Here is a 19,460-nt window from a genome sequence, read left to right on the forward strand (position 1 = left end):
AACTCCGTATCACAAAAAAAGTATGCAACTGTATCAGCTTCTCAAAATGTAAATTAAACAAAGAGTCATAACTTTGCTTCATTCCTGAGATTTAAGTTTTAACTAAAATTTCTCCCACTTACATTGTATATCTTGAAGTAGGAGACAACATTCACGTTAAATCAAAATTCCAGAAGTAGAATCCACTGTCTCCGATTTTTTCATGTGTGTAAATGTGTCCAAAAGTGATGGTTTTTAAAATCGGAGATACAGTATTATACATTTGAAACTAAACAGTAAAGAAATTGGTGTACGCCCAGAACTGAAAGAAACATGGGTATGCACAGAGTAAACAATAAGTCTATAACATTCTGAAGTTACGACCTTCCACTTAAAGCAGCTGCTTTATTCACAGTGGGCGACCACTATCAAGAGCCTGCAATGACTTGCATGAATATTTGAATGTCATCTGACAAGACCTGCTTGGCAATACTTCATTCAGTCCTCGGTCTAACAAGTTCACTGTTATGTCCTATTGATGGACGGCTGCCATGATTCACCACAGAAAGGCAGTTCTCTACAATATAATGATGTTTAAACTTTGGGAATAAATTCCACTTGAAGAGATTATGGCAAGTAAACAAATATATTTCAAGGGTGCACTTTGCTTTGAGGTCTAAAAATTTCTAAAGTCTCAGTTATAGTAAGCACGCCACTTATGATCCAAAACATTAGCCAAATTGAAAATATAAATATTAGATTCTCAAAAGCTGTATGCCTGTACAGATGGTTAATTTATCAATTTATACTTACATGGAACGAATTAAAGAAAACAGCTTTCTCTTCCTTTAGCCCTAGTTAATGGAGACTTATAAGAGAGCTTTTGTCTCATGTTGGCATTCTGTCAGATATAAATTTATTCCAGTATTTCCCCAGCCCACTTCCCTTTTTATACTTGTTCATATGTTTGATGTTTCTTAGTTGTGGTAAGCCATGCAACTTCAATAACACTGGCAACAGAGCTCCAAAGATAGTGTCATCTGTATGTAATAGAGCAACAACTCTTAACATCTAAAAATATAGTTGTTAATAATTTGCTTTAGTAAAGTATAGGAAATGATCCAGGAACAAGAATGTGAATACCTCAAAGTGATGTAGAGCTTGAAACCCAGACCTGAACCCAGGTTTCAATGTCATAATTAGAGTTTCAATCTGCAACATGCCATAGCATCCTAAACTTTGGGTTAAAATATGGAGTTGAATCTGTATCTGAATTTTGTAGTGTGGGCTCATCTCAAATAAAATCTTCTCCCCCCACTTCACTCCTGAGAGCTGTAAAGATTTAACAGTAATTTTAAACTGTCAAGCAAGCAGGAAAACATTAATATCCTTAGCAGTTATTCAAATATAGAATATTTCCCCTGTCCCCCAAATATAACATAAGTTATGGCACTCGACAATGATCTCACACATGCGCACACCCACAATAGGAGGAAAAAAAGGACACACAAAAGCATAACAATTTTAAATATACAGTGAAGGAAAATAATTACAAATAAGCACAATAGAAAATACACCAAAATACCACAGTAAATCAACGGAAACATCAGTTGCCAGTTCACTGTATTTAAATGACAAATGCACCGAGTATGTCTGGCAGACACAAACCTCCTTTTTGTGCTCTCAGATATACCTGCAATGCCTTGCTATTTTTGCTAACTTTTAAAGAAAGTCTGTTTAAAAGTAGTAGTACATCCTTTTATGGGCCAGAAGTAAAGCAGTCATAGATTAATGGCTTGACATTTCTATTTGTGAACATTTTTGTCTCAGAGGCCGGCAGAAAAGAAACCTATTGATTTTATTTAATTGTAAACTGACTATACCAATTCCAATATAATATTTTGGAAGACAGGTTGCCTAGCGGGTAATGGTTCATTCCAGTCTTTTTTCATATCTCATGGACAGAAACTGAAGGTACCTCCATAGAGCTGAAAGTAAGGCCATCATGAAAACACTATGCAGTATCTGACTCTCTTTTAGGATGCTGCTACAAACTTCTTTCTCTCTCTTAGAAGTCTATATGCCTCACTATGGAACAGAGCTAGCAAAGAACAGGTAGGTCCTGGCCAGATTTCCCCACTAATTGCAATGATGCCACAGGAGAAAGAATTATTTCTATCCACAATAGAAATGTAAGTATTAATATTGGAGGGTCTTATATTTCTGAACAGAAAATGTCTTCCTTTTACCTTCATAATGGCTGTGGAAGTAAGCAGTAACACCTAATGGTCCTCAAGGTCAAAGATTGTTTACAACTATCTGCCTGAATCTCTTCCTCTTTTATTATTACAATAAGCACCTGTGCCCTTGATATAGCATCGTTTTAAGAGGGTGACTGTATTCCAAATCAGCCCACCAATCTATGCAAACACAGATCTTATTAGGAGAGGGACAAGCCAGTACTGAGTGGCCTTCTTTAAGACACAAATGAGGGACAGATGAAAGATGCCAGTGAAAGATGAGAGTTGAGAAACTATATTTGGTGAGGAGTCAGGTGTTCCTTCTGCCTCCCCTAGGCATAGTCCCTCCCACTGTGCTGCTTTTCCTTAATCCTCTCCTACTTTCCACCACCACTAGTAGTGCTCACTGCTGCTCCCAAATCCTCCCTCAGAACACCAGCCTTTCTCATAATTTTCCACACACGCTCCCAGAAGTCTGCTCTCTCACAAGCTTCAGAAGCCACTGCACCCCTCCCAACATGCATATATGTATACCTGTTGCTGGTTTTGCTAACACTTGCATTCCCCATTGCTTAATCTGTACCAGCTCTGATGCAGCCCTCACCTCACCATCCTAATGCTACTAAGCTCCCTCAGAGATTCATCATTTCCTGATAACCTCCTCCCCACAACCTTCCCTGGATCACTACCTCTGTAGAAGCAGAAGTTCACATCTCCTCTCCTGCACATCATCTTGGCCAGCCATGGATTCTGACCATATGAGCATTTCGCCCTCTGTTCCCAGCGAATATCTGTCCATACTAAACCACCACAAAAATTCAGGACTATTAGCAACCTCTGCTAAAAGTGCTCCCAGAACTGGGATCACAGAGATACTATAAATGTGGACTCAAGGGATTTAGCAAGCTGTCTGTGGCACCTTGCGTAGCTCCTGCCCATACTATGTCAGATTCCACACAGTAATATTAATCACTCATTTATTATGAAAAGCAAATTCACGCACAAAAATTTTAAAAAGGAACAATTTATATTTGCGCTGATATCCCATGCACCAAGACAGACCCCAAGGCAAATTTAAAAGATGAGTTATTCACCCTTCAAAAATGGTGTTTATAACAGAAATACTGACAGACTCTAAACAATATAGTCAGTGCCGTAAATCTTTAAGACAACCATCACTTTTTTCTCTTTCTTTTGTAAATAAAGTGTCCATGCTAGTTGCATGGTAAATTATAGGTGGTAGCCTCAAAATGAAACTATAATTGCAATAAAGATTGTGTCTTGTTTTCTATGTGTCAATAACTGGGTTTTTTTTATTGTTTTGTACTTTAAATTATACCACTGCAAATATTTTATCTGTAGAGGAATGATATCTATAAAACCTTTCAGTTTTCAGGTAGGTCTAAGGACTCATTTATAATATTCTGTCATTTTTCATACCTTCAGGGTCCATTGCACTCTGTTAATTTCTGTAAGGACTGTCATATAGAAAATAGCCAAGTCACACTTACGTCAAATCTGCCATTTTTAATTACTACCAATCAAGTCCAAGCAACTTCTCCTTTGGTTTAACATGCATGTATCTAACTTCTAAATTTTTTTTTTATGCCACAATTCATAAAATAGTTTAGGCTGATGCTAAATCCCTTGCACTGAATTAATAATTAACCACAGGAGAGATTTATCATCTCAAGCTTCTTACATGAAAATTGTCGGAGTTAATCACCTTTAGCATATTTTCACTATTTACAGAGCTTCATTTATCATACATTTTAGCATTTTGACAACACTGAGCTATTTAACTGCCTTTCCCAATTCTCAACTATAGAAAGAAGAAAATAAAAATGGTGGCAACGTGGCTTAAATATTTTAACACTTCTGGTAAAATCCATCTCCACTAGAAAATGGTTTCTAACAAGACATTTATTTGAACACTGGTGGTATGTAAAAGTAGAATTAAGAAGGTACAAACATACACTTCCACCTTAATCACTGAGAATATACTCTGAGTCTATGTCTGGTAAAACTTTAAAAACAACTATGAAAAGGATCTGTTTCAATCAAATGCTTGATATTTAAAATCTGTCTCCTATAATAGAAATTGATGTAAAAATGCCAAAGGGCCTCAATTCACAAGCACTTCTAATTGGATGTAGTGCTTACTACTATAAGCTGACTTCAGTGGGACTACTCACTATAGTAAGCACTTTGATTTATGAGAGGTGTTTGGGGAACTGGCCTAGACTGTTTTTCAGTAAACATACTTAAGTGGCTGCTGTACTTCCATCATCCAAAGAAAGCTCTGTGGAATGGCACTTTAATATGTACACTGCTAGCTTCTACAGAAATTTCATCATGGATTACTAAGAATAATCAGATGAAGTTCCTTTTACCTATACATTATTGCTCAATGAGAACAAAAAGCAAATCATGCAAGAAATTACTTTACTGAAATAAAGAATGAGTGACAACTCCTAAATCTGTCAGTGGAGACATTGTGTGTATAAATGTTACATTACTGTTATAATGAAATATTGCAGAATATGTGCTTCGATATTCAGTAAGCAGAACCATGCAGCTTCACAATTTTAATTGATTTTAAAAGAAAACTGATATCGGAATTCCCTAAAACCATTAATGGCGAGAACATAAGATGTGAACTTGCATTTTTATTTAAATTACAGATTGTTGGCAGAATATAACATGGAGGAGATAGTGAATCAGACATAATAATTTTGTCCTTTTAGTTTCCCATAAATTCTTGTCAAAGACGCTACCATGAATCAATTTTATGAGTACAGTAAAATCAGGTTTTAGGTTACTGTTGAAAAACCCCTAATAGTCAACACCTTTAGGTATAGTCCTGTGAAAGCTGCAACAGATACAGCTGACTTGGAGAGACAACAGAAGAGAGGGAATATAAACATCCGATGAAGTGAGCTGTAGCTCATGAAAGCTTATGCTCAGATAAATTGGTTAGTCTCTAAGGTGCCACAAGTACTCCTTTTCTTTTTGCGAATACAGACTAACACGGCTGTTACTCTGAAACCTATAAACAAGCAACTTTTTTGGCTATAATTAATCTAACAGAAATACATCTGAAGTAGCAACCACAAAGAGCAATAAAACAATTGAAAGCCAACTTTTGTTTAATTACAAATGTAGATACCTTATTAATATTTTTCCTGTTTACACTGCAGCAGAATTATCTGATACTCCAAAATCCTCAGGCCCCCACTCAATTAAATTCTATAATACACTGATTCACATAAAACTATTACTTGCAAAGAGAAAAATTAATCAAATCATCCAATAATGTACACATTTTAAAGCATAGAACCTATACACCATTAACAAAATAAAAGCTCCAAAAACTTATTCCATTTAATCAGGACAATTTCCAATGTTACCAAAATATATCTGAGAGAAAAATGAAGAAAAATGTGATACATGACACGTCCTTATCTATTAACACACCTAACATTCACTGAAGTGAAACTATCAAAAATTCCGAGAATAAAAATTTGTAATCCATTTCCTCATAATCATAACACTATAACCAGAAAACAATAAAGAATATTCTGAATTCACTAAATACGTTTATTAGTAGTTTTAAAATGCTCTCTGACTAGAGCAATGCCAGTTGTAGAGGTTATTTACCTTCTTCAGAAACTGGAGTTTTTTTAAATGAGTGTCTGTATGGGTGCTCCACTTCAGGAGTACACGTGTCCCAAGAGCCTTGGATTGGAGGCTTTTGGTAGGACTGCCTGTTCAACCCACGTATGTGCTCCAGACCTCCTCATGTCCCATACTGAGGATATACAAAGCTGCATGGACAAATCATCCTCAGTTCCTTCTGTACTTCAAAGTCCAATGAGTAAGCTAAAACTAAAGAAGTCTAAGATGTAAAAACTAAAGGGCTTAAAGCAGGTACGCAAGATGCTCTGTGTCGGGCCGTAGGGCAGTTGAGAAGGAACTGAGGGTGGTTTGCCTGTGCAGCTTGATGTAGCCTTAGAACAAGGCAGAAGGAGATCCAAAGCACATGTGCGGGCCAAATGGGCACTGCTACTGAAAGTCTCCAACCAAAGATGCATGGAGGCATCTGACAGATATCGCAACTTCCTGCTATATCCTTATTGAATTTAAGTTGAAGCATCTTTGGAGTCCATTGTATTAAATCAATGGTTTATGTATGACTGTGTTCTACTTCATGAGGGAGGACTGCTACAGCTCCACCAGAAACTAAAAATAGTGGGCGGTGATTAAGCCCAATGACCCAAATTGTAATAACCCCAAAGAGAGAGATACTAGGGCAAATTAGATTCTTCAGAGATCAAGGGACAAAGAAAGGACTTTTGGATAAATAGCCTGATTCAACTGAATCAACAGATGGACAGCACTTTCTATTCAAAGGGGGGCCCCACACCTCACAGAAAGTTTGGAAAGATTTTAGCCTATTAGGTCCCTGTAAGACTGATGAATAACTTCTGATGAGCTATTTGCATGTGCAAAGGAATGTCTGTTGTCTTTATCGTTTTTCTGCAATGCCTTTATCTTAAGAATAAATGTGCTTGCTTAGAAAGAGCTGTGTGGTAACTTGTAACTGCTGGCAATATGCTATTCATAGCCATTGAAGAAAAAGCACAGGCACTGGTCTTTTTGGTTGACTGGTGTTCTGGGGAAGTTGTCTTTACTTTGTCCTTACTTAACTTGCCTCATACTTTTCTGTTAACAGAATTCAGGATGACAAATTTCTCATCCAGCAATTTTATGTTTGCCAGAAAATGCCTGTGATAGTTTCCTGACTGATCCCTCTTGTCTCAGTGATCTTACATTATATGAACATTTTTAACACTTGGCTTAAACTTCTGAGCCTGATCTTATGCCCACAGAATTCAAGGGCAAAGCTCCGATTGTTTTTAATGGTGAAGGAACAAACACTTTGTGTCTTCCCCATTTACTTTAGCTTCTAGATTAATGCAACCTCTGTATTCATCACAAATGCACTGTTTTCATAGACAGTTTCAATCTTCAAAATAAAACAGCTTCTGAATAGAACAATTTAAAGTAGGAGCTCATCCAAAGTATTCCAGTTCTATCGACTGGTCAGACTTTATCTCCAAATTTAAAAGTTTGAAATATTTTACACTCATCAACTAATTATGTTATGAAAGACTTAAGTTGTAAAAGTTCTTCTAAATTTACTTCAATTAAGCACAATAGTATGATACTCTCAGAGAATAAGTAATTTTATGAATACACTGTCACATTTTCAGGTAACTGCACCTGTATTCCCCCTCAGTTCTCCCTCAAGGATACTCATTTAACGTTTCCAGCTCCCAGCAATCACCTCTATTGGGCAGAGATTCATTTTTCTCTCCCTTCTGATGTGGGGGGCTTAAAGTTGCACAGCTCCTTTCCTTACACTGTGAAATCCCCAGCAAGCCAGTCTTCCCAAAAGTCAGTACCTGGGCTTTTCTCTCTCTCTCTGAGGGCTACTGACACTGTGTTGCCAGCAGTTAGAAGTTACCACACAGCTCTTTCCAAGCAAGCACATTCATTCATTACAGAGAAAACATATAAAAAACAACAAACATTCCCATATACATGCTAAAAGTTCATCATTCATCAGCCCTATGGGGCCCTAGTAAGTTAAAGTATTTCCAAACATTTATAAACCCCATACTAGTGACAAAGGGATTAAAGAGCTGCTGTGAGCAAGGCTGGCCCCTGTCCCTCCAGCCCTGTCTATCATGTTGGCGTGGAATAAGGGCTTAAAAGCAGGAAGTTCCCAGCAGCTGGGAGAGAGCAGACAGTGGTTCTATAGTTCCCAAGGGAGACATTTGGAAGCCCCAAGACAGGCCATTCACTAGCATCACCACCACCCCGCCTATATGGAGAAAATGTCCCTGGTATACTGATCAGACAGGATAGATTGGGCAAGCTCCAAGGTAGAGGTTGGTACCTCTATCCCCTACCCCTTTTGTGGTTAGGGAATCTGAGACCATACTAAAGGGACTAGGGCAGTGGGAGCCGAGAGCCTCATCCTCTTCAAACACAAGTGGACGGTATGACCCAATTTATATCACAGAGACTCCCATATAGGCAGATGGGGTGTCCAAAGCATTTTTCAGTATCCGTACAGTAGGAGGTGCCCGTCAGCAGCCAGAGAACAATGGCACCGTAATGCAAGGGTTGGGGCCCCTCCTGGACAGAATGCCCTGTTTGTCTGCTGGATCAGGAAGAAGAGCCCTGAGTTTAAACTCAGGCTATTTACCCACAGTCCTTTCTTTGGTCTCTGGAAAATCCAGTGTGTACCAGTATATGCAAGCCTTCCCAAAGGGTGGTGCCTTTCTGAAAGTGTTTACAACCTAAGCAATTCACCTTAATCAGCCCCACATACACTGTTTTTTGTTCCTGGACGAGTTCTGGTAACCATCCCCCCCAGAGTTTCATACAATCTCTGGCCCACAGTGATACATAAACTTAATACAACATGGTCCCCAAAGACATTGCAGAGGATTGCAATATCGGTCATATGTGCATTAATGGTAAGTTGTATAACTTATCTTTTTAGTGGAGGAGTTTGAGCATTTTTTTAAACGTAGATGGTTGTAAATGTCTTACGAATATGTAGACATCAAAACGCATAATAGCAAGACTCAAGGGTTATGATCTTTTAGACAACACTGAAAGAAGACAACTGAAAGAAGTGAATGCATTCAGAATTAAGAAATGCTAGGATTTACCTATAGTAATTCATGTAAGCTGTCATACAGTACAAAGTACACTTATTCTTCTGGAAGACTCTAGAATATCCCCAAGCACAAGTTATATTACACGATAGGAAGAAGAATAAATATCAATGCTCCTGAAGTACATTTCCACTTCAGTCAGATTAAAGATGATGGATCTGAACACGCACCATTTACTACTGTAGCTACCACCGATAAAGAAAGCTTACATTCTCTTTCTCATGTAAAAATACGGTGCAAGGAAGGCTATGTACATTTGAATTTAAAATGTGTTTTATTAAAATAATGCTTCAACATCAAGATGTAGTAACTTATACTTTCTAAAGGAACAGCTTTAGTTTAATTACATGTAATGGACAAGCTTTAAAATGTACTAGACCATTTTTAGACATTTAAGATTGTTTCTAGCATTGACTGATTCTGCATTTTAGTAGAAACCTGAGAGTAACAGCTTAGTTATTGTCCTAATGCCTCATTTTCCACCACTGCCAACACCATTTTAGCTGAACCTATCATTAGCAACTTTGGGAGCACTAGCAAGGGAGCTAGTCAGCTGCTGACACCATTTTCAGCACTTTATCATCTAGCACTGGTTGCAACAAATGCAACTGACAGTCTGAAAAGAAGCCGTATCTCCACTCAGGCTCCCAAAGTTGTTAACACTAGTTCAGATGAACCTGTGTGAGCAACAATAGGAAACTGTTCATATATTTCCCTATTGTAGTTATGGCTCTAATAACAATTTACTTTAGGTAATAACATGGTAGTACCCCCAGTGTGCTTTGACACTGTTGGTTTTGCCTCTTTATATAGCACCAGCCAGTATTATCACCATGTTACCAAACTCTTTTACAACTCTACTGATACATGATTATAACGTTATTTGATACCATCTACACAGGCAGGATCAAACTGTGTTCTAATTATAGTTGGGGCACTACTGTGTTGTAGCAGTGTCCCCGAATACTGACAATTTTGTCATGCAGATAGGTCCTCATATTTAATGGCTTGCAAAAATGTATATGCAACTGCACACGATTTTCTTAAGAAGGAAGTACAAGACAGAACTAAAAACTTTATGTTTCAGCACTTGGTGGATTTACTGAAAATTCAGCTCTGCTGAGTTCTACCTCTTTGCTTCCATTTTCAGTTGTATCTTTTCAGTGGCTACTTTTCCCATGCTCACTGATTCTATCTTTTCTTATACAGTGGAAAAAGTACAACATGCTCTTGGCTAAGAGAAACAAAGTCACACCAATTAAAATGATTTGCCTCAATTCTCTAGTAATGATTTAAAAATAAAAACAAAAACCTGTACTGTTCCCTCTCCACTCAAAACTTATGTTGATCACAATAGACATAGACAGACCATCTGTGGTGCAAATACTACCAATAAAGTGTTTTAGCACGAAAGGCAATTTATGCAGCCCGTAATATGCCAAAGATTTCATTGCCATTCATGGAGAGGAAAAACAAAAATCGCTCAAGCCTTGTACCAAAAGTTTGAGTGAAAATTCCATCTCTCCTTTCCAGAGCACCCAAGTTTAAGATAAACTAAAAGTTCTGTAGAACAAAATCTACTCTGTGCGTGTGCCATATTTAGTATATAGTTTTGTTTCATTTGTATAGTTTTTAAACTTAACTGTAGGTGAATTAAGTAATATTGAAATTGACATGAACTACAATTCCAAGTGCACTGTGACATGACTTTTACAAAAGAATAATAGATTATCTACTGCCTGATCCTTGATCATTTATAGATACAACACATAGCACAAGTTCACAAAACCTTTCTTGGAAAATGACATACTATGGAGCACTCTGCAAACATCTGGTAAACCACCACTTGCTCAAATCCCCCATTAATTTTATTTCCAAATGTCACCGTTGTTATTGAATCAACTGAAATTTGATGTAAAAAGAAAGCAAGCAGAAAATATTGGGGTCCACAGAAATATTTAAATACAGTGTCAAAGCGTGTTACAGCAGCTAGGGGTGTACAGAGATCTCCTGTTTGTACCCATCAGATGATAAAGTATGGATACAAAATGACCTAATAATCTATAATGACCATTTTCCCCAAGTCTGTCTATTAATGGAATTGACGACCATTTTTGATTTCCTTCACATTTGAAACAGGTAGTAAGGAATTCTTTCCACATTTTATTTTACCTAAGTGATACATATATTGTGCAAGTTCAGAGCGACTTTGAATACCTACTCAGGTATTCAACATATTTAGACTTTCCTAATAAGCCATTTTAAAATAAACTATTTTCAAGTTCCTATTTAGCCCTCAGCATCTGACAGACTGGTTTATTTGTCATGACAAGAAACCTATTTTCTTTACATATTAAAACTAATTCACAGTTATCTTAAGTGAACATATTTTTCCTGTAGGTAAAAATGAAAATGAATTTATTTCTCTGTGCTTGCCTTGAAGACACAGACGTCTTATGACAAAATAGCTTTAATAAAACATGAAAAATAATCAATAGATCTTATGAGTTTCTGCATGTGGAGATGATTTACAGGGTATACAAGACATGTGAAAGTCTTGCACGCTGAAGGCTTAAATTCCTGAAAACAAGAAATGCGTTGGTTGCAGCATAATGGGAGATGGCACTGTGCAACCAGGAGGAATTAACGTTGTAGCTAGACTGGTGCATTGCCACAGTTCTAGTGATTCCAGGTTAAGGTACTTTGCATCTGAAATGCAGTTTTACAAACTTTGATTACTTTTGCCAAAGAATCTGCAAATGCCATCCACTCACTCACCTCAACAGGTGGAGGAACTTTATGGGACTGGTGGTGAAAGGCCCAGCAGTGAGGGAGGGAGACACTCACTGTGGGACACCAGGTAACTCCTCTGACACACATTGATCAGTTTGGGGAGAGGGGTGCTGATTGGCCAGAATTCCTCAGCTCCCAGGATTTAACCTGGCGCAGGAGCAATGGGGAGCATCTTTCAACTCCGTCCCAGCAGTCCACCCTATCCACCCCAAACTAGGAATGGGAATCTGGCCTCACACATACTGCAGGTCTAGTCAATTTTGGGGTCAGGAAGGAATTTTTTCTCCCATGAGCCAGGGAGTTTTACGCCTTCCCTGCACACACTGTCAAGCCACGGTCGGTTAAGTAACAATGCACTTGGTACTTAACTGAGGTACTTGGTTGAGTTCTTGATTCATCACAACTTGCATCTGGTTTCCTGTGCAGTTAAAATAATAAAATGAACAATTCCCAGAGGTGAAAGACCTGGGATTTTGGTGACGGGCCCTGGGCTCATGGCGTAAGGTAAGACTTTGTGGCGTTCATGGAGCTGAGGTCCCCACCCTTCTGCACCCTTTGTTCTCCTTGCAGGGGTATGTGTGTTGGATGCAGAGCAAGTTGAATCCTGGGGGAGCAGACTGAGGAGAGCCTACCACACAAGTTACAGGTTATATGGTAGGAGCCCTGTAACACCTACACTGGAACTAAATGCCTAGCATAGGAATGTATGGGTCATGGGTAGGTAGTGCCCCTCCCTTGCATTTAAGATTAATAAAAATTGTGGCCCGCCACATCCATGTGTCTGTCCTCATTTCACTGCTGTTCTACATCAAATGCATTTCATGGTTATTCACCATTATACCTTAAAGCTGAACAAAAAGTCTAGTTTTTCGTCAACCAGATTACATGTAACTTTACCAGTATGTTTGGTTTGCATGTTTTCAACACTTCCAGAGTTTCACTTTTAAGTTTTTGTTTTACACAAACAAATCCAAATCCTCAAAGTGAAATTCAGTACAAAAACAGCAAAACTCACTGGTTTTGATACAAAATTGAAAAAACTCACCTAAATGACTTCTCCCATAGGACACTCCCTACCTCCAAAACAACAACAGCTCCTGCCCTTGTCTGCATACTTAGTGTTGTCTTCTAGAGGCATCTTGTAAGCCTCCATCCAAACACTTCAGAAAATTGCTGACTGTTCCTTTCTTGAACTTAAGGGAATGATCAGTTTTCCCTATTCTCAGCCTCGAAAGGGCCATCAAACATGCAAGACCATTTCTTCTCCGGTCTACTAAGAGACAGGGAATATAATCCTACCATCTTCTGCAACAGTGAGAGTGGGAAATGTTCCTCTGGTCCCCAGGGCTCCAACCACAAAAAGCCATTCTCTCAAGCTGAGACACTCCAGAAAGAAACACAAGACCATTAGGATTCCTATTTTATAACATGGCACACTAAAGCTTCTTTTCCCTTGAGGAATTCCACCATGATTTCAACAATTTCCATCCCACCATCAACCTCAGTCTGAACCAGTCCACACAAGAGATCCACTTCCTGAACAATACAGTGCAAATAAGTGATGGTCACATAAACACCACCCTATATCGGAAACCTACTGACTGCTATACTTACCTACATGCCTCCAGCTTTCATCCAGACCACACCACATGATCCATTGTCTACAGCCAAGCTCTACGATACAACCGCATTTGCTCCAACCCCTCAGACAGAGACAAACACCTACAAAATCTCTATCAAGCATTCTTACAACTACAGTACCCACCTGCTGAAGTGAAGAAACAGATGAACAGAACCAGAAGAGTACCCAGAAGTCACCTACTACAGGACAGGCCCAACAAAGAAAGTAACAGAAAGCCACTAGCTGCCAACTAAAACTTCTCCAGCGCATCATCAAGGGTCTCACAGATCTTGGGAGACAGGCCAGTCCTTGCTTATGGACAGCCCCCCAACCTGAAGCAAATACTCACCAGCAACCACACACCACACAACAAAAACACTAACCCAGGAACCTATCCTTGCAACAAAGCCCGTTGCTAACTCTGTCCACATATCTATTCAAGGGACACCATCATTGGACCTAATCACATCAGCCACTCAGAGGTTCGTTCACCTGCACATCTACCAATGTGATACATGCCATCATGTGCCAGCAATGCCCCTCTGCCATGCACATTGGCCAAACCGGACAGTCTCTACACAAAAGAATAAATGGACACAAATCAGACGTCAAGAATTATAACATTCAAAAACCAGTCGCAGAACACTTCAACCTCCCTGGACACTCAATTACAGACCTAAAAGTCACAATTATTCAATAAAAAAACTTCAAAAACAGACTCCAATGAGAAGCTGCAGAACTGGAATTAATTTGCAAACTGGACACCATTAATTAGGCTTGAATAAAGACTGGGAGTCGATGAGTGATTACACAAACAAAAAACTATTTCCCCATGCTAATTTTCCCCCTACTGTTACTCACACCTTCTTGTCAACTGTTTGAAATGGGCCATCCTAATTATCACTACAAACGTTTTTTTTCTCCTACTGATAATAGCACACCTTAATTGATTACTCTCATTAGAGTTGGTATGGCAACCCCCATTTTTTCATGTTCTCTGTGTGTATATATATATATCTTCTTCCTGTATTTTCCTGCATGCATCTGATGAAGTGGGCTTTAGCCCACAAAAGCTTATGCTCATATAAATTTGTTAGTCTACTCTAAAGTGCCACAAGTACTCCTCATTCTTTTTGCTGATACAGACTAACACACCTACCACTCTGAAACCTATAAGAAAGTATGTTACTATATCTGTTGTGCCCATTTAATTATCAAAGGAATTAACTATTCAGCCTAAGGATGACTGAATCTGAGGTATAATTGGTATTCATGTTAGTGGTCTATGATGGTACTGTACATCACAAACATATGTTAGGCATTTAAAAATAAAGACAAAGGGAGAGTGAGAAGACCTTTATCCAAAAAGGTTTTACCCATTTTCCAATCAAAATTCTAAAACAATATTGAATTGGTACTGGTGTGAATTAAAAAGAAAATATCAGTAAAATGTAATGAAGTTAAAAATAAATGTGTTGGCCATTTCAAGAAAAATCAGAAAACTAATTAAGACAGTCATAGATATATAGATTTGTAAAAAAGAGAGAGAGAGAAAGAGTGAATATTTCTTTAATCATATGCTTCAATACTTACTTCCCATTTTTATTTCAGGTATAATTTTTTAATGGATAAAGAAAAAAGATTGTAAGAGGTTTAAAAATAAAATTGTGATTGTGGTTAGGAAGAGGAATATATTATAACTGTTAAACAATGTCTTTATGGTTAGTATGAAATGCACTATGAACAACCACTGTAATTTAAGGATATCTCATGGCTTCTACTTAAGGCCTCTATTTTCAGCATTTATAAAACTCCTTTTGTAGAAATTCACTCAGAAGAATTTTTTGTTGCTTTTCACTTCAAAGAACTGGCTTTGAGATATTTTCAAATTGTTTTAAAAGACACTTCTAACTTTTTAGTCTCATGTTTTAACAATATTTTCCACCCTATGTAAGGTGTAACCTTAAATTTCCCATGAGGTTTTTCTTAATTTTAAATACAAGATTAGTTTACAGACAGAAGGAAACAGGAACATTTAAAGTTATAAAGTCATAGCTAAAGTTAATCTAAGGGTAATTCTTTACTGATACACACTATTTCTTTTGCCAAAAGCCTGGCAGTATTACAGTTCTCTAACTTTTAACAAATACCAGTTCCACAAACTGAACCTACAAATAAATTATCATTCCTTACATACTCATGTTTTTGTTCGGATTTTATGTGCCCATGAGCAATGTTCAAATACTGCACACCTGTCTGCAGAAGTATTCAAAACAGGAATTCTATACCTCAAGCAACCAAATCAAGGAGCACATTCTGACTTTATCTACAAGAAAAACTGCATAATGCCCTCATTCATTTATAAGTGACTCACTCTCTACTGTTAAAAAATATGACTGACGCACCAGAAAATAAGGGTCTAGATGATTTACCCAACATAGACAGAAACATCAGTTTGAAAAACAGTTTGCTTGCTTTTAGGAGTTCTTTCCCTCCAAACTGCTATGAATCATCACTGACTCCAATTATTCAATACAATGGGTTAACTTTGCTCTTCTAAGATTTACTGCTGTTAGATGGTATAATTAAGTTACCTGTCATTAATGATCCAGTTCAGACAGAGATTGAGGGAACTAAGGTTTTTACATCTCTTCACTATTTCCATCACAGTTTCATTATCCAGTTCTGTGATATGACGTAGATCCAGGCTGGAAAGGTTTCGTAGCTATTGAGAGAAATACAATAAAGAGGAAAGTGTCTGAAAAGGTACTAATATTCAGTAAGTACTGACACATTCTGTTAAAAAGCTTTTACACCTTTCTGGAATCATGTGCAGTATAGGACAGACAGGCAAGATGCATTACAGTTAATGAAAAGCCCTTCTCACTCAGAAACATAATACAGACATCAGCATGAGACAACCAGATTTTTCTTTGAGAAGAGTTTATTACTGAAAATGTAATACAATTAAAATGACAGAATAACTGTTGGCTAGTATTATATGGGCCCTCTAGCGTATCTATAGTTTAGAGTGTTTTAGAAGTTCTATTATGAATTTTTTTCCCCCCAGGTTTAGTACCTGCAAAACTCTGCTCTGGCTTTTGGCTGTATGAAATCAAAGGCTTCCGGCATTTTGTTTTCCTGAAATACTAAAATGTTTCTTTGGTGGTGGTTTAGTTGAAGGCAAATAAAGTTAATGCTTTCAAAAACTTTTTACAACCTTAGAACTTAAATATGTGACTTTGACTTTTAAAGTTAATCTTTGCAGGACATCGCATTGCTTTTCCGTGATACAATTTCTACATCGAGTCCACAATTTCCATCTGAGCTCAAGTGTATCTTTTAGAAAGACATCTAAATTGATTTAAAGACTACATGATGGGGAATCCTCATATCCATTGTTAAGTAATCCAATGGTGAATTATCCGCACAGCCATTGGTCTTCAGTATTGTCAACCAAAAGCAGTCAAAGTTAGACCCCCTCCAAAATTTTGAGATTGGCTTAAAAATAATGAGGTGTTTAAAAAAACTTGCAGGGGAGGTATTTGCCTTCTGGTTTTTGAGCCATTTGAACAAACTTTAGATCACATTTTCAAGCTTTTCTTTGCAACCACAAGTGCTGGAGATATTTAAAAAAAAAAAGAAAAGAAAGAGCTGAGATGCAAATGTAATCACTTAACTCTGGGAGCCAAAGCTTTAAGAAAATTAGAAGTAGTGTGAGTCTCGTGATAAAAACGCAAGAGTTGGCAATACTGTATCTTGTTATATCTTTGGACTTGCCTACACAGTGTAGTAATAAGCACTAGGGATGTGTGATTTTTAACACCCACTAATGCGTCATGCATTAACTGGTCCTTGTAGACCTTACTGGTGTGCACTAAATGTTCCCTAGTGCATTTTACGTTAAAGCATGAGAACATTAAAGCATGAGAACGAGGGAACAGTTAGTGCCTATGTTACTGAGCAGTAGAAATCAACATCCCACTAGCACACAACCCCATCCCACCATGTGGACAAGCCCGTTCTCTGCTGAAGAGGCCTCTACTATCTGAAAACTTCTCTCCATGTAAGTATTTACAGAGAGCAATCAAGACACCTTTGCTTTGATTGACTTAATTTCTCTAATCTCTTTCAGTCACTCTGGGGTGACCTGTGACAGTTTTCATATGGAAATGTGATTTTCATATTGACAACTTCCCTTTAAATCAAAGCCTTTTTTCAAATTCATTGAGACAGGAAGGATACCCCTAAAATACTCAATCTTCCTATAAACAGTAGACATTACTATTACCAGAATAGTTAACTGAATCCTGATTACAGTAGTCAGACCTCCATCAAAAATTGTGCTGTCTTTTTATTGTGTTCTCTCTCTCCAGGAACAGGCAGCTTCCAGCTCATTCTGGACAGAGTGATCTTGTATAAAGAGTACTATCTTATTAACCTAACAGTCTAAAATACTACATCTAACTATAGTTATATATGGAGAATTTAAACAAATATCTATCCACAGAGTAGGGTTACACAAAATTCAAAGGCACACAGAACACAATCCTGCCTTCCTGGGAGGAGCACAATATGACAAACGATATAGCCTGGGTAACTTTAACATTAACTTGATGTATTCCCATTTTTTAATATTTTTCAGTATTTCCCTGTAAAAATAAAAAAGGATGAACTCAGTATGCACGTAAGTGAAGGATGGATATAGCAGGAGGCATATTTTGAGTTAATGTACACAAGTTGCCACAAACTCCTCAGACAATAACTCTCAATCCTTTTATTTCTAAATCACTTAGCCATAGTAACTTCTAGTGTTTAAAAAAAAAAGCTGTCTGAAATAATCTCTGGCATACTCTAGGACAAATAATTGCATTTAGGTAATACTGACATTTTAATTAAATTTACCTTCTCTGTATGAAAGAATAGTAATCCTATTCACTTAAGTCACTACCACGGATTTGATTAAGTAAAGGCTTACAACTGAGATCATATAAATTGTTCACTTCAGTAGTTAAACACTAAGTCAAGATATTTAAAAGAAACTGGGGACTTAGAATGCAGGCAAGCTTTAGAATTGGTGTAACCATGTTTTATTCCACAAGGTCTAACTTTCTCCAATTTAAAGTTAGAAAAGAAATTACATAGATTTATTGCCTACAAAACTCTGCTGATTAAGAGTTAAATTCAGGGACCCAGTCCCCAGTAATAGGTTGGATGGAGGATATTTCCTCAGGGAATGGGAAAAAGAATGCTACCCCCAGGTTGCAGAGCTGTTTTGTAGAGGTAGAATGACCATATTTCCCAAAGGCAAAATAGGACCCTGCACGGGGCTGGCCTGAGCCGCTCGCCCAAGCCCCCAGCGCGGGAATGACCTGAGCCCTCTCCCCGCATGGGGAGCAGGTAGTGCTTGGGTGAGCAGCAACGCACATACTAGATAGGGTGACCATATTTCCCAAAGGTTGGGGCTGGCATGCCTGCTCACCTGAGCCCGCCTGCCACCTATGTGAGGCTAGGGCTGATGTCGCTGCTTGCTAGAGCCATGCCTGCCCCCCCCCAGAGCTCTGTATTTCCCCCCATCCTCCAGCACGGGGCTGGCATCACTGCTCACCCCTCCACATGTTCCTCTGCACCCTGCTTTTTCCAAAAACTTTCAGGACATTCTGGAGAGGGCTTACAAAGGGAGGGTCCCAGCCAAAATGAGACATAGGGCCACTTTATGTAGAGGCTACTCCAGTCCAATTGCTGAAAGGCTCTCTGTGACCCTAACTTATTCCTACTACTTTGTGCATGCATACTGGGAGGGGGAGAAGAATGGCAAATGGGGTTTGGATAGATTGGGGGACAATGGACTCATACAGCAGCAGCAGATCTTCTTGGCCTTCTCCTATCTAATACATGCACTTAGTTGGACAGAGAGCCTCAGCAGCACTGGGCTCTACACAGCACAGGGGAGAAACACTTTCAGTGTCCCCCACAAAGGCATCCCATCTCCCTTCATATCTGTGCAGTGAAACTGCAATGACTCTGCTGCTATTGGGATATGGATTCGCCTCAACTAAATGGTTATATTAA

General features: G+C 38.2%; 1 protein-coding gene across 9 annotated transcripts in view; it reads right to left on the reverse strand.

The window, feature by feature from the left end:
* The window catches only part of FBXL17 (F-box and leucine rich repeat protein 17), a 475,047-nt gene that overhangs the window by 285,503 nt on the left and 170,084 nt on the right, over window positions 1-19,460 (reverse strand). For all 9 annotated transcript variants that reach the window (XM_007059572.4, XM_037903338.2, XM_037903339.2 and 6 more), the window contains exon 6: window positions 15,983-16,113. In XM_007059572.4, coding sequence (XP_007059634.2) covers window positions 15,983-16,113 — 131 coding nt within the window. The remainder of the gene's footprint in view (window positions 1-15,982; window positions 16,114-19,460) is intronic.

This window comes from Chelonia mydas, chromosome 5, assembly GCF_015237465.2.
Source record: "Chelonia mydas isolate rCheMyd1 chromosome 5, rCheMyd1.pri.v2, whole genome shotgun sequence".
NCBI classification, from domain to species: domain Eukaryota; kingdom Metazoa; phylum Chordata; order Testudines; family Cheloniidae; genus Chelonia; species Chelonia mydas.